Source organism: Hemicordylus capensis, chromosome 6, assembly GCF_027244095.1.
Source record: "Hemicordylus capensis ecotype Gifberg chromosome 6, rHemCap1.1.pri, whole genome shotgun sequence".
NCBI lineage: Eukaryota > Metazoa > Chordata > Lepidosauria > Squamata > Cordylidae > Hemicordylus > Hemicordylus capensis.
Window position 1 is genome coordinate 17,942,417 of NC_069662.1, and position 24,631 is coordinate 17,967,047.

At 45.7% G+C, this 24,631-nt stretch overlaps 3 protein-coding genes across 10 annotated transcripts; 2 read left to right on the forward strand and 1 right to left on the reverse strand.

Annotated features, from left to right (window-relative positions):
- Positions 1–406: 406 nt before the first annotated feature.
- LOC128331852 (zinc finger protein 184-like) lies at positions 407–8,217 on the forward strand. Of its 3 annotated transcripts, none has more exons than XM_053265797.1 (5): positions 407–1,782; positions 3,347–3,515; positions 4,503–4,871; positions 5,981–6,082; positions 7,479–8,217. In XM_053265797.1, the coding sequence occupies exons 1-5, from the start codon at positions 1,771–1,773 to the stop codon at positions 8,042–8,044; spliced, it is 1,218 nt and encodes a 405-aa protein (XP_053121772.1). In that variant the 5' UTR covers positions 407–1,770; the 3' UTR covers positions 8,045–8,217. The 3 variants fall into 3 exon arrangements, with proteins under 3 accessions (XP_053121772.1, XP_053121773.1, XP_053121771.1); XM_053265798.1 differs by having other exon boundaries at positions 407–1,773; XM_053265796.1 differs by lacking the exon at positions 407–1,782 and adding an exon at positions 1,819–1,918.
- Positions 8,218–10,283: 2,066 nt separating this feature from the next.
- On the forward strand, positions 10,284–19,845 carry LOC128331854 (translational activator of cytochrome c oxidase 1). Of its 6 annotated transcripts, none has more exons than XM_053265803.1 (7): positions 10,496–10,743; positions 11,437–11,537; positions 12,543–12,798; positions 15,047–15,153; positions 17,010–17,140; positions 17,410–17,587; positions 18,809–19,845. In XM_053265803.1, exons 3-7 carry the CDS (start codon positions 12,591–12,593, stop codon positions 19,007–19,009), a joined length of 825 nt encoding a protein of 274 aa, XP_053121778.1. In that variant the 5' UTR covers positions 10,496–10,743; positions 11,437–11,537; positions 12,543–12,590; the 3' UTR covers positions 19,010–19,845. The 6 variants fall into 6 exon arrangements, with proteins under 6 accessions (XP_053121781.1, XP_053121778.1, XP_053121776.1 ...); XM_053265804.1 differs by lacking the exon at positions 10,496–10,743 and adding an exon at positions 10,761–11,019; XM_053265806.1 differs by lacking the exons at positions 10,496–10,743; positions 11,437–11,537 and adding an exon at positions 10,284–10,351.
- Positions 19,846–21,752: 1,907 nt separating this feature from the next.
- Positions 21,753–24,631, reverse strand: TBRG1 (transforming growth factor beta regulator 1). Its single transcript, XM_053265799.1, has 2 exons — positions 24,351–24,631; positions 21,753–23,295 (listed from the first exon to the last, which is right to left on the reverse strand). Exon 2 carries the CDS (start codon positions 23,250–23,252, stop codon positions 22,230–22,232), a length of 1,023 nt encoding a protein of 340 aa, XP_053121774.1. The 5' UTR covers positions 23,253–23,295; positions 24,351–24,631; the 3' UTR covers positions 21,753–22,229.

Below are 24,631 nucleotides of genomic sequence, written 5' to 3' on the forward strand. Positions count from 1 at the left end.
TAGCCAGTAAAAAAAGGTTTCACACATGAGCACTATCTATCTATTTATTTAATACATTTATATACCGCCTCAAACCAAAGTTTTGGGGCGGTTCACAACTATAAAACAACAATACAAATAAATAAAACACTGAAATAAATTAAAACTCCAAAAGCTGCTTAAAACAAAATCAGTTTACAATATTTAAATTACAGAAGTTAAAAGGCCTGGTTAAAACGATGAGTCTTCAAAGATCTTTTAAAAACTGCTAGAGATGGGGAGAGTCTTATGTCAACAGGAAGGGGATTCCACTTTGGAATCCCCTTCCTGTTGACATAAGACTCCCCATCTCTAGCAGTTTTTAAAAGATCTTTGAAGACTCATCTTTTTAACTCAGTGAGAAGGCCCACCCCTGAGTGGCCACCAAACGACTTGAAGGTAGCCACAGATACGCCTCCTGATACCTGGATCTAGTCATCACTTGAATGATTTTCATTATCCTGATACCTGGATAATACTAAGTTAACCAATAGCTGTGAATGTCCCCCATACAGGACTGTATGTTAATGTCCCCCATACAACCCTAAGCCTGCAGCCCACCAGAACCACAGATTAATCTGGTAGGGAGCGGGAAGGGGAAGCAGTTGGAGCTCACTTATTTTGTTTTTAGTGAAATAACTGGTTTGATCTGAGCCATAGGTTATTCCCATTAGCCGAAAATAAGGGGCAAATGACACCCTGTAAGGGACAGACAATTCTGGGCTGAAATAAGGGACCTTCCTGCTAATAAGGGACTTTTGGTAGCTCTATGTTGTGGACCAGTCCATAGAGTGCTGCTGTGCAGAGCACGCATAAAGGTTCTTTGGCACTGCATGTGTGTGCAGGAGGCAGATTGGCAGTCCGCTCTGGTTAATGCTAAAGGTTAATGCTAGATCCATGGGGAGGGAGAAGAGACAGAGGAGAAGTTTCCTTTCCAGAGGAACTTCCTGCTCAAAACATTCCCTTGTGGGCTACAGGCAATCTGATAGGCAGTGGTGGCATCAGAAAAAAATATTGACAGGGGGCACAGAAGAGGCAAAGTGCATTTATGAGTGAGCGATTGGTGCCCCACATATTAGATTTCTGAAACAGAAATGGGGGGCAACTACTTGTCTGAGGGCACACACTTGTCCCGCCCCCTCCCCCCCCAGCTGGTAGGAAGCTAGGGAATCCGTGTATCTGGGTTGGGATTGTATTGGGGAGGGAGGGAAAAGGGAATGGATCACTTTCAATGCAAAGAAAAGGGAAACGTGCATATTTGGATAAGAAGTCCAAATGGGAGTTTCTCATTTAGGCTTCTTATCTAAACACACATGCTTTCCTTTTCTGTGCAAACGTCGTCGTTTCCCCATACAGTTCATTTCTTTCCCCTTGATTCCTAAACAAGCAGCTTGGTGGGTAGAGAGTGTGATCTTGAGGGAAGGTGAGGGTTATTAGCCAGGATGGAAGGCGGTTTGGAGCAGCCCCACATTGGGAATGGAGGGCCACATTAAGAAATGGGGGGTTGTTGTGATAGTAAGGTTTCAAGGGAGGACTAGACCTCATTTAGAGCAACTTATCAGGAAAAGCCCTCCGGGGCTTTTTCTGATAAGGGGGAAAGCACAGGAAATTCAAAACAGACCAATCCAAAAGATTGGGTGGAAACTACACACACAGCTACCTATTAAAGAAGGGAAAGCTTTGTTCTCTTAGTTACTTAGTTCTGTCCCATGAGTGCCCTGAGGAAGGAGACGCCTGATCGCTGCTGGGGAAATGGTAAGGCCTGTGAGTAATAAGTTAGGGACCAGTTCAGTTATATGTGTGAAGGAAGTTATGTTTCTTTACTGTATTGCTTGAAATCTGAGTTGTCTGATTAATGAAAACTTCTCTCTCTTACAGTCTGCTTTATGAAGAGACAATTGTTCGCATTTCATATTCTGTTTTTCTTTGAATCTAATAATAAACACGTTGGTGAAGTATGCTACTCATTTGGGGGTCTGCCTTAGTCACATGCCTCTGGAGGTTTAGGAATGCTCAGTCCCTTTTAGGGAGGGTTTTGCTACTTTATCCCCCCCCCGACCCCCAGGAACCTTATATGGAGAGTGGGTTTTCCCACATCAAAATAAAGTGGGTGGTGGCAGCCTTCTGTGAATTTCTTAAAGACAAGGATTCAACCCCAGTGAACTCCCCCCTCCTCCTCTGGCTCTGGTAGGAGTCATTACAGGGTGGAAAGAGAACCATCAGTAGAACGGGTACTCCCAGACTGCAACAGTCCTTCAACCCACCAGTGATTTGCATGCAGGGTTATCTTTAAAGAGAGTTGAAAAGGGGGAAAGACCCCTGGGGAAAATCAAGATCTTCTAACTTGGTGTTTCCTAACCTTGAATTCCCTGATGTTGTTGAACTGCAACTCCCATCATCTCCAGCCACAGTGACTTTTGGTCATTGTGGCTGGGGGTGATGGGACTTCTAGTCCAACAGTATCTGGGAATCCAAAATTAGGTACCCCATCTAACACAATCAGTAGGAGAAAGGGATTACAAAAAAAAGGTGTCTTGGAACTAGAAAAAGAACAACTAAAAAGATCAGGGGATTGGAGCACCTTTCCTCTAAGAAAAAGCTAAACTCTTTTGCCGGGGCGGGGGGGGCGGGTAGTTTAGAAAAAAATATGACTAAAGGAGGACATGACAGAGGCTGAGAACATGATGCATGGGGTGGAGAAAATTAAAGATGTCCCCCCTTCTTCTCTCATAATGCTAGGGGCATGTAGTGAAATTGCTGCTGGGTTATGTGTATATCTGTTTAGTTGTTTGTGGGTATTTGTTTGTTTGTTTGTTTGAATTATTGCAATCTATATGAAACTTCCTTGAGGACCATTTGATCAAAGGTGGGGTCTAAATCGACTGAATACATACACTTTGGAATGTGCAAAGTAGTACTTTTAGGGCAGGGGCTCAGTCGTGATTACCTTTTGAGCAGGGGCGTAGTAAGGTTGGAGTGGGCCCAGAGACAAGATTTTAAAATGGGCCCCCCCCTCACTGAAGCTCAGCTCATGAAGTAAAGAAATCTTATGTGCCACAATAGAACATCATCGTAAAATTTTTTTTTTAAGGTTTTGTAAATTGTGGACAATGCAAGTCATTTAATGGTACTAGAGAAAGACATGCCATTCTGGTAGCTCCAGGTCTTAACACTCACATCAATTTTAGAGGATGAACACAACTGAAGGAAGCCCGGGCGGGTGCTCAGCTGGGGGAGTCAGTCATATGTCACTCCTGTCTCCGCTTACCCAATTATAGTTATGCCCCTGCTTTTGAGCTAATGCACCTGTCCTTGGTTTCTGACACAGACGGAACTGGAGAGAAAAATTTCGGCTCCTGCAGATGCATCTGGAGAGTCTGGCAGCTTGCAGGTGCAGGCTCAACCTAATAATGGTTTTGTGGGCTGGAATGGAGCAAACCCCAACGAGAGCGGCAGTTCCAAAGGGGAGAGAGGTCTTCAGCCTTTGCAACTGTTAGGTGAGGAGAAGAATATAGAAATTCGTAGACAAATTGTGTTCTGTCCTCTCATGTTGCACAGCTGACATGTGAGTAAATGCATTTGGTATCATTTAGCACTTAATACTCTTACACAATACTGTTGTTTGTTTGCAGTCAACTGCTACTGAAAATGGTAAAGGGTTTTATTCTTTCCCCACTTTTAGTGCTTGCTTGTGATTGGCCAGTTGAAAAGGGCTGACTTACTATGCAACATTGCACATACGTTGTAACACACAGTTGGGCAAGAGCGCTTGTGCACAGATGCAGTTGCGCAGTGGTACAGCTGTTATTTCCAGTGACTGTATCATTGTGCAATGGCATTTGCACAATTTTTTCTGAAATGAGGATTGTGCTGATGACTGGAACCTTGAAAGAGAAGAGAGATAGCGGTTATTCTGGATTCCTAAATAAAAGTGTGTAATCTTGTTTGGGTGGAGAATAGTTTGGTTTTATCTAACATGAACATACTTTCACATCTAACAATATTTGCTTTATTTATTTATTTATCAAATTTGTACACCACCCCAAACCTTCGTCTCTGGGCAGTTAACAATAGCATAAAACAAGTTAAAAACATATACAAAAACTAAAAACAATTTAAAAATAAACCAGAAATTAAAACCTAAAAATGTAGGAAGCTGAGAAAGCTCGGGCGAAAAGATGGGTTTTCAAGTTGTTGTTGTTTTTTAATTGCCAGAGATGGGGAGGATCATATCTCAGCAGGGGGTGCATTCCACAATCTCGGGGCAGTGACGGAGAAGGCCCGTCTCTGTGTAGCCACCAAACGAGTTGGCGGTAACTGGAGCCGGACCTCCTCAGATGACCTCAGTGGGTGGTGGGGCTCGTAGTGAAGAAGATGCTCTCTTAAATACCCAGGGCCTAAGCCGTTTTGTTCATAGGAGCATATTTTAAGTGCTTTAACCTCCTGTCTTTTTCTTTGTAATCTTCCCTCTTGATCCTGGACAGGAACCTACTGCCTCCAACCGGCCTACCTACTCCTCCAAAACCATTATGTTCTGGTCTGGTATCTTGCCCCGATCTCTCTCTTGAGCCAAGGACAGTCGGGGGCCCCCATACCTCTGGCTGCACCCCTTGTAACTGTGGTGCCCTCCAGACCTCTGTCAATACCTTGTGGACCTGTGACAGCTTCCCAGCTGCTGCCCCATGGAACTCCAAAACAGGTGCCGCATAGACCTGCCACGGTGGCGCCCCATGTGACCTTTGATGATGTGGCTGTTGTGTTCAGCGAAGATGAATGGACTTTGTTGGATGGGGAGCAGCTGCAACTCTACAAGGATGTTATGCTGGAGAATTACTGGAATTTACTCTCTGTGGGTGAGTGTTCCCTTTCCTGTGATGTTCATGTGTTGCACCATGATAGTAGTTGTGGAACAAAGGAGTCTGGGAATTCTTTTAAATTGGGAAGACCCATCTTATTTGCTTCTCTTAACCCGAGGCAACAGCAAGCTGTAAGCAAGAGACATATTGGGCTCCCTGCCCCTGGTTTGGCTTCGGATCGTATTTCAGTAGGGAGTGCATTCCACAATCTCGGGACAGCAACCGAGAAGGCCCATCTGTGTGTCCATATCTCTATTCTCTGGGCAGGACTCAGGTGGGCTTTAATCAGGGAAGGTCAGGGTTGTCAAACTGTAACCCTCCAGCTGTTGGTGGCCTACAGCTTCCATCATCCCTGGTTATTGGCCACTGTGATTGGGGATGATGCAAGGCCCACAATAGGTGGAGGGCTGCAGTTTGACACCCCTGGGGTAGGTAGTTATTCTTGTCCTGCCAAAGCATTGCACATAAAGTTCACATAAAGTTCTCCTTTCCAGACATCAACCAGATGAATATTTGCTTAGTTTTAGCAAGATTGCATTAGTATGTACCTTCAGACTATGCTCTCTTTGTTCTTTATAACGCATAATTCTGTGCCTTGATCACCAACTGATGGGGCAATTCTAAGGGTAAAGCAATCAGGCATGTTACTACTTTTTCAAAGACTGTAGCCATAAACAAATTTTTGAAGTTGAGAGAGAGAGAGAGAGAGAGATACACCCACTAGCAAGAGAACATCTATTATAAGGCCATATTTTTTACAAAAACCCATGTTATAGTGTCTGAAATGTGCAAAATCTGAATCAGAATTCTTGGACATTGTTTCTGATGTCCATACCCCACATTTATTTATATTATTTAAGGGGGTTGTTAAAATACGACCTTATAGTAGGTGATGTTCTCTTGCCAGTGGATATATATAATATCAGCTTGAAAATTTGTTTATGGCTACAATCATTGAAAAAGTGGTAACATGCCTGATTCCGTTAGCCTCGGAATTATCCCCTAGTTCTTTTTTCCTTTGTGAAAAGCAGCATGGGGATTTCTTTCCCTTTTTGTCTGTTAAATGTGTCTCCAACTTGTCATTCTTCCTATTGTTTCTGGGGTAGGGTCCAAAATACCTAAGCCGGATCTCATCTGCCTGTTGGAACAAGGGAAACAACTGCAGGTCTCCGACAAACAGGCTTTTCAGGCAATAAAGCCTGACCCAGGTGAGGGGGTGCCCTGTGTGTTGTGTGTTTGTGTAGATGTGCATTCCCAGTTGTCACCTAACCCTTCCCATCATCAATATGACTCAGCAAAGGAATATTAAGGGATGGGGCCATAACTCCGTAGTAGGGCATCTGCTTTGCATGCAGAAGACCTCAGGTTCAATCTCTGGCATCTCCAGGTAGGGCTGGGAGATATTGCTGCCTGGAACCTTGGAGAAGCCGCTGCCAATCAGTGTAGACACTACTGTGCTAGGTGGTGGACCAAGCTTCTGCCTGAGTAGAAGGCAGCTTCCTATGTTCCTCATTGACAGCAGTTTGCTTCTTGCAGCCTGAGAAGCAGTGTGGTATAGTGGGGAAACATTTGCTTACATCTTGGAAATTGCCTTTGACCCGAAGGACTAGAAATGTGCTTTAAAATATTGTTAAATGTGCTTTACTTTCCTGAGTGGTGAGAGGTTCAAGGGCATTGATGAAGGGTCCTCCCACCTCCTTTTGGATGAGGGTGTGCTAGGGATAGATGGTGCTTCTGTAATTTTATTTATTTATTTAGAACATTTGTACACCACCCCAGACTCATGTATCTGGCCAGTTTACAACAAATATTTGTTTATTTACACATGTTCAAGCAGAGCACTTTGACGTAGACTCCCCAAGCAGGCTGCACAATGGCTTATCTTGCATTAGATTCCCCAGAAAGCCACCAAAGTGCTTCATCTTAGCCATTTTGCAGTCCTCTTTGTCTGTATCCAGATTCCAACTTGTTACAAACTGTTTCCTTGCTACTTTGGTGTCACCTTCCAAAGGCAGGTGAGAGAATTCCAGCTATGAAGCAACATAGAATGTTTCTTTGTTACATCTTTAGTACCTGTTAGTTGTCCAGTGATAGGCCAGTTCAAAGTAATTAAAATAGCCATGCTCATAACAATATGAAAGGTGATGTTCTCTGGCAGGCCTTGACAAATTTGCTTTGGATCTAGGAACCAACTCAAAAATTTAGGCGTCAGACCCTTGACAAAATCAATCAGATTTGTTTGTTTAATACATTGGTATATTGCCAAAAACTTGTGTTTCCTGGTGGTTTACACAAAAATAGAAACAACAAAGCCGCAGTTAAAACTGGAGGGGAAATTGACTTCTGTTTATCCCCTTTGCAGCTAATACACTTGGAACAGAAAGAGAGCTGCCTGGGACAAAGATTTTATTACATGATAATTCTACCTTTGAATATCTCAGTCTAGGCTCCATGACTCTGTGGTTCCTGGGATTTGTCAAGCCCTGTTCTATGGAAGCTAGTTCTGGGTTCTCAGCTGTCCATTTCACTTGCACGTATGCCATGATCCTTCTCCTAATTCTTATCTTGATAACTCTTTCTCCCCTTACCCCACATTTTCTTCAGATGATAGCTCATTGAAAAGTGACACGCTCCCGCACACCTATTTCACTGGCAGAAAGCCATTCAAAAGCAGCGGGGCCTTGCCCCTCCGCACGAGCAAAAAGCCCGGGGCACATGGCATCAATGAATATTCTAGAACATCGTGCAGAGCCAGTTCTCTCCAGCAGGGGGTTCCTCCTGCCAGCAGTGGGCAACAGCAAGAAGCCATTTCCCCACAGCCAGAGACCAATTCCCGTGCCTGCTCCCAGTGTGGGAAATCCCTTTCCTACTGCAGGCAGCTAGCCAAGCAATGCCAGGGAGGCAGGAAGCGATTTTTCGGCCTCTCCAAAGTGCTGCGCCATCAAGCAGTGCATGCAAAGGAAAGGCCTTTCCCCTGTGCCCACTGTGACGGCCACTTCCGTCAAAAATGGCACGCGACTGTTCATGAGAAAATGGCTCACAGTGAGGGGGAGGCCAAAGTGCCCCCGAAGCAGCAGTGTGGAAGGGGCCTTAGAAGCAGGACGAAGGCTGGAGAAAAGTGCAACCCACGCCGTGGAGGGCAACACCAAAGAAAGAGATTTCAGCCCTGAACATGAACTCTGTGTTAGAAGTACAGGACTTTGGCCTTCTTTTTACAACCCTCTCCCCCCTGCCCTGCAAAAGGTACTTTTTGATAAGATAAATATAGGTCTCATGTTTTGGTACAATTCCTGGATCTCTTTCCTCCCACCCCAGCTACAATAAAGTATCTTTGGTGTTTGGATTTTTGTGTATATATGTGATTTGTATGGATATCTGAGAACATTTACATGTGTTCTTTTATTTTACTAATTTATCTTCCACCACCATCACCACCCGCACCATAAGGTCCCTGCTGGATGAAACCAAAGGTCCATTAAGGTCTTGTTTCCTGCAGTGGCTAAATAAATGACTATGGAAGCCCACAAGCAGGGCCTGAGGCAATAGCATCCCCATAGCAACTGGTGTGCAGAGGTATACTGCCTCTGAACATGGAGGCTCCGTTTAGCCATCATTAGTAATAGCCAGTGATAGGTCTATCTTCCAGCAATCCTAGCCCTTCAGTGCTGGTCAACTCTTCCTCTGAAGAATTGAAGGCTGTAATTTCATCATGCATACTAGAGCAAGGATCTAAAAATTGTGGCCCTCCCACAGACATTGGCCTACAATGTCCATCATCCCTGGCTACTGGCCATTGTGACTAGGGGTGATGGGAGTTGTAGTCCAAGATAAACTGGAGGGCTGCAGTTTGAGACCCCTGAACTAGAGAGAGTAAGTCCCATTGGCTTCAATGGGTCTGCCTTCTGAGTAAACATGTAGGATCATGCCGTACTGTTCAGAGCTGTCCTCAGAGCAGATGGGTATTGTAATACAGGGTCCTGTTTTTGACCAATAGGGTTGCCATCTTTAAAAGCAGCAGCAGCACACACACACACACACACACACAAATGTAGCAGAGGATATTTTTCCTAGCATTGGAGCAGGTGGGAGAAATGGTGGCAAATCACGTGCAAAATTTTCTGTGCCATGCTGTTTTTAAAAGCTCAAGGTCAATTTGGGAGGTGGGGGAGCCGTTGACCAGTGTTCCACCCCTAGAGAATGATGGTCCTGTACCTAGGATGTGTCATTTTGATTGCCAGTCCTGGAAACCCAAAGGGACATGTTTCATTTCTACTTGGCTGCCTCAACCAGTACAGCTGGGACTGACTTCCAGTTTGACTCTTTCCCTCCCAGAACTGCCTTCATCAATAGCCATTTTTGTCTTTCGTCCCTTTCCTTTCCCCCCCGTGAATCATGTGTCTATTAGTAAGCCATTACTTTATTTTAAATTGTATAACTCTTCAAGAGCTTTGGCAGAAAGGTAGAATATAAATTCATTAAACAAATAACCTGTTTTGCTCAGTGCTTTATATTTGAGTCTGGGGAAAACAACAACACTGCCACCCCTCTCACCTCCAAAGAAATAGGAGGCAGAGTTTATTCTGAATTAAGATAAACTGGGGGTGGTCTAAATGTTCATGCTGATTTTAAAAAATTGCAGTCAAAAAGCTCTAATCCTAGTTACTATGGCCATAGGCTTTTAAAACAACCTGTGCTAAAATTCACCTCTGCTTCCATGCTGCCAGTCTATCTGATATAACATGAAATTCACTTAGAAGTTAAACACTCCTGGCATGATATGCAGAAAAAAGCGAACATGTTATCAATCACATCCCAATCCCAACTGAGTTCTTGATCTCAGGGAGAACCCATGCAGTGTTTATGGGTATTTTCCTCGGCTTCTATACTAAGAGGAAAATTGTAAGCAACACATGCATCTAATGCATTAGCTGAATTTAAAAAAACCAAACCTCTAGTCTTTGCAACTCCAAGTATTTTTTGGTTTTTTCAGTCAAGCAAAAACTTGCAGCAAAACGGGAGTTTGTCAACATCTCTCACTTCAGTAAAAAAATTTTTTTTAAAAAAACCCAGGTATTTCCAAACTGGCATTACTCCTTAGACTCTGCTTGTAGCAAACGTTTATTTCCCATCCAGTACAACTATCTTTGGCGCAGCAGGGAAATGCTTGACTAACAAGCAGAAGGTTGCCGGTTTGAATCTCTGCTGGTGTATATATATGGAAACACCTATATTGGGCAGCAGTGATATACGAAGATGCTGAAAGGCATTATCTCACACTGCGTAGGAGGAGGCAATGGTAAACCCCTCCTGTATTCTACCTAAAGAAAACCACAGGGCTCCGTGGGCGCCAGGGCGTTTTCCATACAAGGAGATTTGCAACGTTTAAAGTGTCGCAAAGTGTAACAGGGAGAGAGCAGTGTGGTTTGAAAGCGGGAGCACAGCCATTCTCACGCAATTATCTGGAGCTGTTTTTCCAGGTAGGGAGCTTCCACCATACTCCACCTCTAGAACACATCCACTGGCCCCGCCTCCTCCTCTATCTCAGGCCAATGGGGTTTCGGAGGGAGGAGGGAGGTCGCTGACTCGACGGAACCTTAAAAAAAAAAAAAAATTCTCGGTGCATTTGTGCAAATCGGCCAGGAGGAGGCAGCACTGCTGAATGGGCTTGCACCAAGGCGAAATCGACTTGACGGCACACTTGACAACGATTTGCGGTTTCTCTCTTTTCTGAGCACTGCATTGGTACACGCTGTACAGAGACTGAAAGAGTTGATTCTAGGCCCCGCCTCCTTGTGGGTTGAGCTGCATCAGGAAGCAGTCTGGGGAACTATGGGCCGTGCGGGAGTGCTGGTGCTGCGGCTGTGGGTCGGTGAGTCTCGTCTGGATTTGTAGGGAGATGAAAGGGACACTTTAATGGGTTAAAATAATAGATGCTGGAAACCAGAACGCCTGGGTTCGCTCAGCGTGCCTCCCCAAGGTTGCCGCGCAGATTAGTTGCCCCTTAACACGGTTTAACCGCAGTCAAGACAGGAGGTTACGGGCGGCGTGGATTTCTCTCGCGTTCGACAGCCGTTCGCTTATGCGAATCCTAATTCACGTTGCGGTTTGAGTTCAAGACCAGGAGTTTATGCAACTAGAGAGAGAGGTGTGCTTTTCTTCTGTGTCCGCCTTAACAGACTTCACTCACTTGTGTTTGTCAGTCACAGTGGTTAGGGGTTTAAATACTAGCTCCATAAGCTGCTTCCTTCCTTTCTTCAGAGCATCTTGTGCCCAGTGGGGACTCCACTAGTCATTTTTGTTTATTTGTTTAATTTAGCTTTTGCATTTATAAATCACTTTCTGCCCGGTGGTCTCAGAAAAGAGATGCTGATAGTGGCTATTTTGTATTTCAAAATTCGGAACAAACATTGATGTTCTGCGGCATATTAAAGTGCAAAGGGGATCAGAAATTGGAATGACGATGCTTGGAAGCAGAGGTGCACCTAGGTAATTTTGGAGCCTGGACTTAAAGATCTTTGGAGCCACCCTCCTGCTGCAAGTTAAGCATTTTTTTAACATGTAGGTTCTTGAGGACACAAACCACATCACCCAGGATAGACTAAAGAGGATTTGGGGACCCCCAGGGAGTGTGGAGGCCCTGGACTTCAGCCCTGGAGTCCAGGGGTAAGAACATCTCTGCCTGGAAGTCTAATGCCCAGTTGGAGAAAGCCTGGAACCAAAACTGCTGTGTTTGATGATCCTCTTGCACAATAGAGAATAAATGTGCATTTTTAAAGCTATACTGTGAGTTGGTGAACTCTGCCTTGGTTTCTGCTTCCTACTTATGTAGGGGAGGAAAGACACTTATTTGTTCAATGTGTTGCTGAAGTTTTTGACCCATCCATTAGGGGGATTTGGTGGTTGTTTTTTAAGCAGTTTCTTGACATTATAACCTTGTGGGCTGGCTTCCACATATTTCACTGTTTCATTCATTCATCAATCAATTAATCAATCAATCATATTTTTATACCACCTGATAACCCCTGCTAACTGGGCAAAGAGGCACCTTTTAACGTGGTGATTCTCTTTATTGAGCAGGGGGAGAGTAATTGGCCCTATCCACCCCCAGCACAGTACCTCCAGTGACTGTTGCTGGTGTCTATCTTATGTTTCTTTTTAGATTGTGAGCCCTTTGGGGACAGGGATCCATTTTGTTTATCTTATTTATTTGTTATTTCTCTGTGTGAACCGCCCTGAGCCATGTTTGGAAGGGCAGTATAGAAATCAAATCAATAATAAATAAATATATATATAAATCTCTAGGTGGTGTGCAAATTTTTTTTTAGTGGACTCCAGAATATAGTAGCAATTTTGAAATCTTAGAACAGGCTATATTGGTGAACAATCTCTTTCATGGATGGTATTTTCATGGGTTTTTACAGGATTCTTCTTTAACCCAATGGTGACTGATTTTCAAGATCATAACTAACTTATCAAATTTACTGCTTTTAGACTTTTGAGACAAGGTGCCATCTTTTTATTTTATTGTGCTATGAAAACCTCTTCAATAACTTAACCCTATACTCCTGTTGATTGGCTTCCATTTATTTGACTGTGTGTGTAAAGTAGTATATAATGTTTATAATATGAAAACTTCATATTACAGTAAATGTTCTCATATCTATTCAGTTTTCAGAATTGTGCAGTGGGATTAGATCTTCCCTGCCAGTCCAAGCCATGTCTGCTCTCACGCGGGTGAATGTCCTCTTCCGCCAACATTTTTGGACAGTACTGGACCCTCCCATCCGCACTTTCCATGCCTCCTGCACTGTGTTTGCTGGACACAACAAATGGTCCAAGGTCAAAAATGTCAAGGGACCCAAAGATACTGCACGGAGCCAACTCTTCCAAAAGTTTACCATGATGATCCGAGTGGCTGTAAGAGGTACAGGAGCAAGTTTTGGGGTGTGCTTTGTTGTATCATGGAAGCTTTGGGATGCCAGAATCCTGTGCTTCCCTAGACAGACACACAACTTTGATGGCATGGTGACCCTCATTTCAGTTCTAGCTTAGAGAATGGGTTTGGTTAGAGTGTTGGACTTGGATCAGAGAGATCTGGATCTGTTTAAAAATAAATGTGACTAGCCTAAAGTCTTCTAGTGAGCTGTGTGACTGAGTAGGGATTTGGACCCATATCTCCCTGACTAGGTTCTGGGAAAAGAGCACTGTTTGTTTATTTAACATATTTGTATACCGCCCAAAATGCAAGTCTCTGGGCAGTTTACAACAGTACAATAAAAACAACAAATAAAAAGCTTTAAAACATTACAACAATTTAAAATTTAAAACAACGTTAAAACTATTAAAAACCATCAAACTATTAAAACAGTATCTAATTAAAAGCCTGGGTGAACACATGTGTCCTGACTGCCTTTTTAAAAGTTGTAAGAGACCGGGAGGCTCTTATTTCATCAGAGAGTGCATTCCAAAGCTTTGGGGCAGCAATGAAGAAGGCCCGTCCCTGAACAGCCAGCAGACGAGCCAGTGGCAACTGCAAATGAACCTCTCCTGATGATCTCAGTGAGCTGTGTGGTTCGTAGCAAAGTAGATGTTCTCTTAAACACCCAGGGCCCAAGCTGTTTAGGGCTTTATAGGTTATAACCAAGACCTTGTACTTTGCCCGGAAACTTATTGGCAACCAGTGTAGATCTTTTAAGATAGGAGTGATATGGTCTCTCCGAGATGATCCAGAGACCAACCTGGCTGCTGCGTTCTGGACCAACTGCAGTTTCCAGACTACGTACCAAGGCAGTCCCACATAGAGCACATTGCAGTAGTCAAGTCTGGAGGTGACCAGCAGATGTACTATTGTTTTGAACAGTATACCTCAGAATGGTTGCAGCCTTGCAACCCAGACACCTCATAACCAGACACTGGGCACCCTTTAAACCTTTCGTAAAGAGGCTTGACAATGAGAGAGCCTGGCTTGTGCTGCTCATTCAAGTCCTGCCATGTGTTCTCTGCTTCCCCACTGTGGCATGAACCTCACTGGGTGTGCCACAACACAAGTGAGCGGAGGAGGTGGAAGACAGGTCCTCAGTGGCTACATTCATGGCATCCTTGTCTCCTGCTTCCGTGGCAGACAAAAAGAGCTCACATCTACTGTCCAGGTTGTGAGCTGTCTGCCTTCTTCTAGTATATTTATTTTTCCCATTTATATCCCACCCTTCCTCCAAGGAACCCAGAGCAGTATACATGGTTCTGTTTATGCTCACAACAGTCCTGTGAGGTAGGTTAGGCTGAGTGATAAGTGACTGGTCCAGAGTCACCCAGTGAGTTTCATAGCTGAATGGGGATTTGAACTCGGGTCTCTCGATCCTAGTCCAACACTCTAAGCACTACACCACAGTGGCTGTCAGTATACTGTGCAGGATTGTTGGGAGGATGAAATGGGAGAAACTAGACCACCTTCCGGAGCCCATTAGAAGACCACTGCTGGAACACGCCAAGTCCAGCATCCACATCTTATGTCTCTGGGAAGCCCACAAGAAGAAAATGAAGGCAGTTCTTCTCCCCTGCTGCTGCTGCCCCCAGCAACTGGTATTCAGTGGTATCCTGAAAGTAGCTCCAGCTCAGATGGAGTGCAAACCAAAAAGTTAAGGAAAACAAAAAAGAGCACGTTTCCTGGGGATAAAAACCATTTTCTTAGCTTCTTATAAGACAGCTTCATATGTTCATATCACTGGAGGTGTGTGACCTTAGTTCAGTGGTGGATCATCCACTTTGCATGCAAAAGTTCCCAGGTTGAAAGCCAGCATGGTGTAGTGGTTAGAGTGCTGGACTAGGACCAGGGAGACCCGAATTCAAATCCCCATTCAGCCATGAGACTTGCTGGGTGACTCTGGGCCAGTCACTTCTCTCTCAGCCTAACCTACTTCACAGGGTTGTTGTGAGGAGAAACTCAAGTATGTAGTACAGCGCTCTGGGCTCCTTGGAGGAAGAGCGGGATATAAATGTAAAAATAAATGAAATAAAAACAAAAATCCCTGGCATCTTTAGGGAGAGCAAGGAAAACCTCCTGCCTGAATCCTTGCAGGGGTGCTGTCAGTCAAACCCCTGAGCGAGATGGCTTCGCTTAGCAGAAGGCCGCCTTGTAGGTAGGTTCACTCTCTCTTCCTGTGTCTCTTCTGCAGAAGGAGGCCCTAACCCAGAGCTGAACACTAACTTGGCCAACATCATTGAGCAGTGCCGAAGCAAAAGCATGCCAAAGTCCTCCATTGAAGCAGCTATCACTGGTGGGGTATGTTTCTGAGCTGTAGACTGGAACCAGCCTGCTGATGTGGCCTCAGCCCTCTCCTCTGTGTGAGGGAGCTGCAGTTGCCCGATTGGCTTTTTTAAAGCCAAATTTTGGGTTACGGCCCATTTGACCCACGAGTATACCCCTCAGGTTCTGGCAACCATTTGGGAGTTGGACACAACATATTCTTCATTACATGTGGTTTGCACTCCCGTTTCCTCAAGCTGTCCATGCCCACTGCTTGAATTGGGGCTGCACAACTTGGACCCAAGTTGTTGGGCTACAACTTTCATAACCTGCAGCAGAAGTGGCCAGTGATGGGGATGATGGGAGTTAGAACATAGGAAAAACATAGGAAGCTGCCATATACTGAGTCAGACCACTGGTCTATCTAGCTCAGTCTTGTCTTCACAGACTGGCAGTGGCTTCTCCAAGGTTGCAGGCAGAGACCTCTCTCAGCCCTGTCTTGGAGAAGCCAGGGAGGGAACTTGAAACCTTCTGCTCTTCCCAGAGCGATTCCATCCCCTGAGGAGAATATCTTGCAGTGCTCACACATCAAGTCTCCCATTCAGATGCAACCAGGGCAGATCCTGCTTAGCTATGGGGACAAGTCGTGCTTGCTACCACAAGACCAGCTCTCCTCTCCTAGTTGTAGTCCAACAACAGCTGGAGGGCTGAGGTTGTGGAGCTCTGGCTTAGATCAAGAGTGGCTACCTTTCTAGGGTGTGTGTGTGTGTGTGTGTGTGTGTGTGTGTGAGACTTAGAGTAGCTAGATTAAGTTAGGGGTTTCATCAGGGACAAAATCCAAGATAAACTAAAATCCAGTTAGCAGTGACAAATGAATCACCTGAAAATCTCAATGGTGTCAAACCAGCTTGTCCCAAAAGCTTGCTAAAACAAGTGGATTTTCACTGCTCAAAGGTGAGCAAAGACGGACCCAGTAAGACCTCTCTTAGGAAAGTATTCCACAGCAGAGACAGCCTGTCCCCACCCACTGCACTTTGACAGTAGGCTTATCTGAAGCAAAGCCTCTAATCTTGACCTCAGCATTTGGGCAAGTTCATATGTGAGCTATATGTATGCAGCCCGGCATGCCTTGGTATGACTGTGGTCTATAGCCAAGGATCTGGTACACAGTCATTTGAATCTAGGTTTAATGTAGGTTAGTGATATGGTGTGAACCCACACACACCAAGGCGGGAATCTCAGATTCATGATTATGTGAAACAGGCCAGGGCAGTAGGCAGGGGATTAATCCACCATGGCCTGTGGCATCTATGCTGCAGTTTGGCCACCCATTATGCACATTTTGAGGACAGTGATGGATATTCATCAAACTGAATGGCTAGAAACTACCCTGAGCCCACAGAATAGGGTGGGTTATAAATAAATGCAGAATTAGAATCCAGTCTCCCCCAGAGAACCTATATACCTTCTCCTAAAGCTGTAAGAATACAGAGAACACATGATTTCTTCTCCAGACCAACAATGATCTGGAGAATATACTCTGTCTTCTAGCCCAGTCAGAATATAGTGAATACAGAATGTGAGTGTGAAAGTTCTGGAAGGTGTGTTTTAGTTCGAGGGTGGCCATTGTGTTGCTAGATGTTCTCATTGATTTTCCTTGGTTTTTTCGCCTGTCTAGGCAGAGAATAAGATTCCTCCCCCGCCGTCCTCCATCCCATTGAACTGCTTCTAAAGTTTCATCTGAATGTGCATCATGACACACTTTCTTGTATAAAATATCCTAAACCCTAGAGATGGGTCAGACTGGAAATAGAAATGAGAAAAGGCTTTAGTAACCTTGTATTTGGGCCCCCTAAAGATGCAACTTACTGGTTTCTTGTTTTTTTTGGTAGGAAAAAATTAAATCCTCATACTTGCTCTATGAAGCACTTGGTCCTGGTCGCTCTGCCCTGCTTATTGAAATACTGACCGACAACGCTAAGAGATCTTCCCAACAAATCCGCTATATTATGAACCGAAACGGGTTAGTCAAGGGGGACAGCTCTGACTTGGGTTTGAAAAGGGGGAAAGAACCAGGTAAGGGAGACTTCCTGAGTTAGAGAAGAGGGTCTGAATATTTTGCCGCCTTATTGCTACCAGGGAGGGTGGGTTTTCTGGGTTCCTTTTGAACTAGAGGAGAGCACTTACAGTTACATTGACAGAGTGATTTTGGAGATGGATTCCTAAACTTTGCCATCCAGTACTACTGATATTCACACGTGGTGCTTCCTGCTTCTCTCTGGTTTCCTGCAGGGGACTCATTGCCGAGGGGGCTCGGCATAGTTTTGCGAAGAAGGGTGTTATTACAGTAAGCAGTGAGGACCAGTCTGGCAACCTAGTCACCTTGGACCGTGCACTTGAGTTGGCTATTGAAGCAGGAGCTGAAGATGTCCAGGAGGAGGAAGATGAGGATGAGAAGATTATACTGAAGGTGAAGGGCAGAGTAGGATTAAGCAGAAGATATCTGTGTGGTGGGGTGTATTTACTTGTTCTTGTTGGGGTTGGGTACATCCAGTGCTCTAAGCATAAAACACTTCCCTTGCAGAAAAGCTAGGCAACCTCCTTCCCAAGCAGTCTCTTTCTAACTCACCAGAGTTCAGTGTGTTGCTATGGGGTTGCTGCACAAAAGCTGAATCTTGTATCTGCTGCAGGATTCAGCATTCTGAGAATTACATCTGTTTTTAAACCATGTTTCTAGACCTACATTCAAAAAGTCTTGAAAATTGTATGCAGTCTCTGGTAAAATCTCAAAATGCCAGAAAAGGGCAAAGCAGGACTTTGGGGATTGGGGTTCCTTTTCCCTTGAGGTGATCATCCCCAAAGTCTTCCTAATGACATATCTGGGAAGCATATACTGTTTTGGGGTGGGAGGAATCAGCCCCATGGTAACCCAAATCCAAAACAGTATTCAGATCAATCACATCTTCATATATGCTTATTTCTACATAGTTTACATTGCTTTTGTATTTATGGAGAAGGAGCCATACAAGCACTCAAGTCCACCGACACCCTAGATTTAAAAAAATTCACTGTATCCTCATTCTAGTCTATCTGTACAACCAAAGAACTAAAAACTTGATTCCCCCACACAACCGAGTGAAAAATGAGGTTCTCGGAATTCTGCTCCAAATACCAAATGTTGCATTTCTACAGAATCCACACAGATCTGTGCTATATATTCCCCATCTTGTATCATTTATTTTACACTCTCAGTATTTGCTAATATCCCCAACTTCCCACATTGAAATACATCCTGAGAACAGAATTGGGTAACATGCATTGATATGTTACGATACAATTAATTTGTGTAATACATTCTGGTCACAAAACTGCAGAATTTGTGTGGCCAATAATCAGGGCTCCCATTGTAGTCCAGCATCTGGAGGGCCACAGTTCTGTAGCCATGTTCTAGATCGTTCTTCTCTCCCCTAGAATATAGTAGTCAAGTTATGACCCTCCTTGTTGAGAGATCCAGAATACCTTGTTCTCAAGCCTCCACCAAACTAGGACTTAAGAGGTCCTAACTCCCAGCTTTCTCTACCAGAAGAAAACTTAACAACAGTCATTCTTGGTGTCAATGCTTGTGTGTGTTTGCAAGTCTCTGATAGGCTCACTGCTGTGTGTGTGTTTGTTTCCCCTTTCTTCTGTGCAGTTCATCTGTGCTCTGCCCACCTTGCAGCAGGTCCGCAAAACGCTAGACTCCCTGGGCTTCTGCTCACTCTCTGCTGGTTTTGAGTTCATCCCAACCATCACCGCTCAGCTGTCAGACGAGGAGATGGACCAAGCGTCAAAGCTGCTAGAGGCACTCCAGGACTGTCCGGATGTCGTCCGAGTGTATGACAACATTGCTTAGAACATTATGGATGACACTCTCTCCTCCGATTGAGTGGGAGCTGCCAAAGATGTAAAACTGAGCCCTGGTGTGCTTTTGGTTTGCCCTTCTGCAAAAGCTCAGACTTGGGGTGCTGCTTCTGTCAAAACTGGCAGCTGTGGTCAAGGGTGACGACGTTTGTGTGGTGTCCCCCTTGGCCTACTCTCACAGTCACTGTTCCTAACCTAGACCCAGAGCGCATACTGAATCGGAGGTTGCATCAAGCACTGGGAGATGCTGGAAGGTCATTCTAGCAACAGCCCTGTTCCATACACTGCTTCCGTTGCAAAGGTTGAGGGGGTTGCCACAAAGGCCATGCCTTGACGAGACTGTCGTGCTTGGTTTTTTTGCTGGAGTGCCTGCACTACAGCATCACACACCTTCCTCCAGTCTTCCTAATGGCCTCGCATCATCCCAGGAACAGCAAATGAAGGACAAGTATTCCTGAGCCAACAGTGGTGCAGTTCTTGATTGGCTCCCTGTCCTGTTTGACTTGATACTCAAAAGTAGCAACTAGGCCATTGGCTTTTTAAGAGTTTCAAATATTGTTTCCGAGTGCGTGACTGCTTGGTAACCTTGCAAGCACACCACCTCTTGATAACGTTAAGTCTGTGTGGTAAGACTGCCATGGAAGTTGTCACGCATGCATGCATTTTATGTGAGGGGACGTGGAGGAAGTTGTTTGGACATTCACTGCATTCTGAGGTATTTGTTAGGATAGTGAATGTGGGTGGAAAGCACTTCCATGAGACTTAATGTGGTGGTCTGTGAGTGCTTGCTGACTGAGGTGAAATAAAGCTTGTGCTTCAAGATTACAACAGCTTCTTTCATTCTGGCTACAATACTTTGAGCAGAATTAGGTAGGGTTAGGGAATGTGATTAGAAATTAAGAGGACAGCAGCCCTGTTGGGGTACAGAAGCACCACCTCCTGTCAAATGGAACTTTCCAGAAATGGGCTCTGTGTGTTCTTATTGCAGGCCTCTATTACAAATGGATATGGAGAGCTGGTGAAAGGGTAGTTGGCTACTATTTGGTTCCTTCCACAAATGAAAGCTTGATAGCAAGAGGACAGATGCCATCCAATGAGGAGATCCATGGAGTATCATGCTGCAAAGATTCCTTGGGGAACGCTGTGACAATTGCCCCAGTCGGAAGCTGGCTAAATTAGTTCACTTGGTGAAGTTGGAAGACGATGGACATGGCTGCCTCCCCTTAAGAGCCAGCTTCTCCCACCCTTGCTAAGATCTGGGGGGAAACTGTGGGATGAGGACGCCTCCTCTCCATCAAGGGGAATTCTTGATGGAGAGGAGCAGATACGGGCACCTTGCCAATGCGAGATCTGTTCTAGTTAACTTACTTTCTATATCCAAGTTCCCTACATGCCCAGAGTGGGTTCTAATGATCGCTGGGAAGTCTGGTTGCCAGGGCATGCTTGCGGCTGGTAGGCGCATCAGCTGAAGGAGGAGAGCTGGTCTTGGAGTAGCAAGCATGAATTGTCCCTTTTGCTAAGCAGGGGCCATCCTGGTTTACATTTGGATGGGTGACTACATGGGACCTGTCTGCTGGAAGATACTTCCCTTGGGGAATGGGGCAATAGCTCAGTGGCAGAGCATCTGCTTTGCATGCAGAAGTTCCCAGGTTCAATCCCTGGCAGCATCTCCAGATAAGGCCAGAAAGACTTCTGCCTGGAACCTTGGAGAGCTGTTGCCAGTCAGTGTAGACAATACTGAGCTACATGGACCAATGGTCTGACTTGGTAGAAGGCAGCTTTCTGTGTTCCTATGAACTTGCCAAAGTCTGGTTCTTGGCCAGACTTCCTGACATTTGCCCAACATTCTCCACTCAACTTCAATTTTAGGTTACAAATGTTGGGCAGAAATTGTGAAGTCTGGCCAGGAATCAGACTTTGCCAGGTTCAGACAACATGCCTGCTAACTTGGCAAAGAGGCGCCTTTTAACATGGTGATTCTCTTTATTTATGAGGGGGAGAGTAACTGGCCCTCTCCAGCCCCAGCACAGTACCTCTAGTGACTGTGTCTGTCTTCTGTTTCTTTTTAGACTGTGAGCCCTTTGGGGACAGGGATCCATCTTATTTATTTATTATTTATCTTTGCCTGAGCCATTTTTGGAAGCGTGGTATAGAAATCAAATGAATGAATGAATGCCCACCTGGATGTTATGCACCCTGCAAACCAGACTTCCCAGCAATAATTGAAACCCATCCTCAGACAACTCTCAGAGCTTAGATTTCACTGGGAAGTCTCAGGTAAAGCATCTTGACATTCAAGAAAAAAGAAGAACCAATGTAATTTTAAGTTCCATCACCATCAGTTCCATATTCTGCTATGCAAATTATCAATTTGCACCCTAAAAGTATTATTCACAGGCATGTGGTTCTCTCAACTTTGGCCCAGGTCTGTTCCTTCTGGACTTGGAAACAGTGGCCCTATTCAGACATGATGGTGTACAAGTGTCCATGTGTTTGCATGAGTGACTGTACCTGCATTCGTTTTAAAAGTAAACCTGAATACAGGTCCCTCAAATGCATGGTACAGATAGGAAGTGTACTGCTGTACCTGCATTCAACATAACATGTGAATAATAATATCTGTGTACACTGTTCATTTGTATGAGTGTTCAACATCATGTCTATATAGGGCTGATGCAAACTAAATAACCAATAGCATCTAATAATACAGTAGGGAAACACAAGGGCATGTGTAATAAGAGGTTGAAATATTCTTAGTTTTAATTCATTACTTGTCTGTGAAAATTTCACAGCATACTGGCAGTTTACCTGGGCATATGATTAAAGAATCTCATTTGAAAGAGAGTTTTACATCACAGTTTACACAAAAGTCATCATGTGGTGAAGCTATCTTGCGAGTGTGCCTTCATGTGGTCAAAAATGTTATTTACATAAGGTCATATGGGGACATACACATAACAGAGCTTTAACTGTAGAATAAAGCAAAATCCTGACTTCTAAACATAAATTGACAAAATTGTTTCAAGTATGTCAGTTCAAGAGTCTGCATTAAAGCACACACTCTTGTGCCTCCATGTAAATTGATACCTGCGGGCAACACCAGCTTTTCAAACGACATGTTAATGCTTTTCCAGTCACAGGAAAACTCAAGAGCAGTAACAGAGGCTGCATGCGCAGAGAGAACCGTTCTACGGAGGGCAGGTGGGCCAGATTCAGTCCGTGTCACTATCTGGGCTCTGAGGAATGGGGGACCCTCCCGAAGCAGCACACGGCAAAAAGAGCTCTGCATAGCCGTTGCCGCTGGGCGGAGAAGGGGTGCCAGCTGGGAAGTCCAGGCCCACATGTCCTGCCAAGCCTCGGCTTTGGAAGGCCTCGTAGTCTGTGCCAGGGTTTCCTGGGGGCAACCCCTCCGGTGGCGGCCCATCTGCTGAGCGGCACACCTCAAAACGGAACCAGCGGTACCTGGCACACTTGCGTGCCCCTGGACAGCTCTGGATGAGGTGCTGGACGGCTGGGTGCGAGAGGCCAAAGAACTCGGCCCCTGCCGGCTCCAGCTGGGCTGCGCCCATGGCCTCCAGCAGCTGAGCGTGGCAGGCGTCCGGGGTGGGGCCGGCCACAACGCAACCCGGCTCGTCTTCCGGAGCAATCTCAAAGCGTGGCCCCATCCCGCCGTCCTTGATCTGGCAGGTGTAGAGGCAGCGGTGCACCGGTCTGCGGGCACTGGCAAAGATCCTGGTGCTGCAATACCCCACCGGATAGATGGCACTCTCCGTGTGGAAGCCCGGACGGTCAGGGACAATCTCACCCAAGCTGTAGATGGTCAGCGAGCCCAGCGTGATGGGGAAAACCGGGCGGCCGGAAGGATCCAAGGGGAGGGGTGGAACCAGGCGGCGGGTGCCCGGCTCCGGAGCTGCCCTGCGCTTGGACGCCCGGCCGTTCTCCTTGCCTTTGCGTTCTCGCCGGGGCTTGCGGGCTGCAGGCTCATCCGGTGAGGGCTGCGAGGCGGCAGCAGCGGCTGGCACAGGAGGCTCATCTTCCGCTAGGGCTTGGGCCTGCAGCAGGCGGGCAAGGAGGAACCGGCGCTCCTCGCGTACACGCAGGTATTTCGCCTCAAGTCTGGCAATCTCGTCGCACAAAGCTGCGTTTTCGTAAACAAGCACCTTGGCAGCATGGCGCAGGCGCCGGAACTTCAAGCGATAACGCTCACCTTGGTTCTTGCGTGGGGCTTTCTTCATTGCAAAGTGGGAGGCGAGCAGGAATGGAGCTAGTCGCAGAAAGCTAGAAAGGAGGAGGAAGAGGGAGGAAGAGATCTAGTCAAAAAGGCCATTCCATTACTTTGTTTACATAAAGGTTTCCAGCTCACCCCTCCTCCTCCTCCTCAGACTCAGGGTGAGCATTAGCCATTTAAAATGGCCAAAAATTAAATATTAAAAGCTCAGTTTAACAATGAGACAGGAAAATACACATCCTGGAGTATTACTTCCAACCCCCAAATATTTTCCACCCTGAAATGATGTTCATAACTACAGAGGCATAGGAACATTTTGCCCAAACAGCACTTGATACTGGATTACAAGACACTATGGATACTGGATTACAAGTTTACACAAAATCATCTATAAGCAAACTGCACCATGCAAACTGCAGAAAGCAGGCTGCTCACTTATATTTAAACACACGAAACAAATAGCAATCCTGTGGCAATGGTGGAAATGGAATAAAGGAAAAAGCTTTTAAAGAAATCAGGGACCCTTGGCAATGCTCCTCTCCAGAAAGGCTATGTATTAAGGAAGCTGCAGCTAAAGAGCTCTAGAACTAGTACCACAGTTTAGAAATAAGACTGGGGCGGCGGCTGGGGGGCGCTGGTAAAAGTTTATACAATTACGCATGGCTGGAGAGTTTTTCTCCCTATGATATAACTCTAGAACTTGGAGTTACCCAGTGAAAATGGTGGGCTGCAGAGTCAGGCGAAATAAAACCAGTGGGCTGACTACTGTGCGAAAGAGAATGCTCGCTTCTGAGCTCTATTCACGCATTACGTTCAACGGACCCACAATCTGTGTACAGCGTACCGTTACTCACACGTTACACTGAACGCCACGTAGAGCAGTACATTTCCTATCGGTAGCGTGCATTTGAGGGACCTGTATCCAGGCTCACTTTTCAAATGAAAGCAGGGCCAGGCATTCACACGAGCACATGTATATGCGCGCAGGCCGCTAAACACACGCACGACTTAACAGGGGTCTGGTCTGATTCAGGCGGGATCTTCCACGCGGGGGATGGGATTTGGGAGGGGGCCAGTTCTACGGACGATGAAAACAAGCAAATACCTGCACACAAGCCAGGATCACGCACAGTTCGCCCAGGTTCTTCCTCCTGCACACCCGTCTTTGCATCTCCCCAGCTTCTGACTATGGGGCTGCTGCTGCTCCTCCCCTTCCTCTCCCCGGAAGCTCCAGCAGGAAACGGAAGGCGCCGCGGCTGCTCTAAGGGCTTTGCTGTCGTGTTCAAGCCGGGCTGGGTTAGGTAACCCTTTCCGCCCCGGACTTAGGGAACGCCTGAAGCAGTAGGGATGGGCTATTAGGTTGCCATCTTTTCCTCCCTGGCAGGG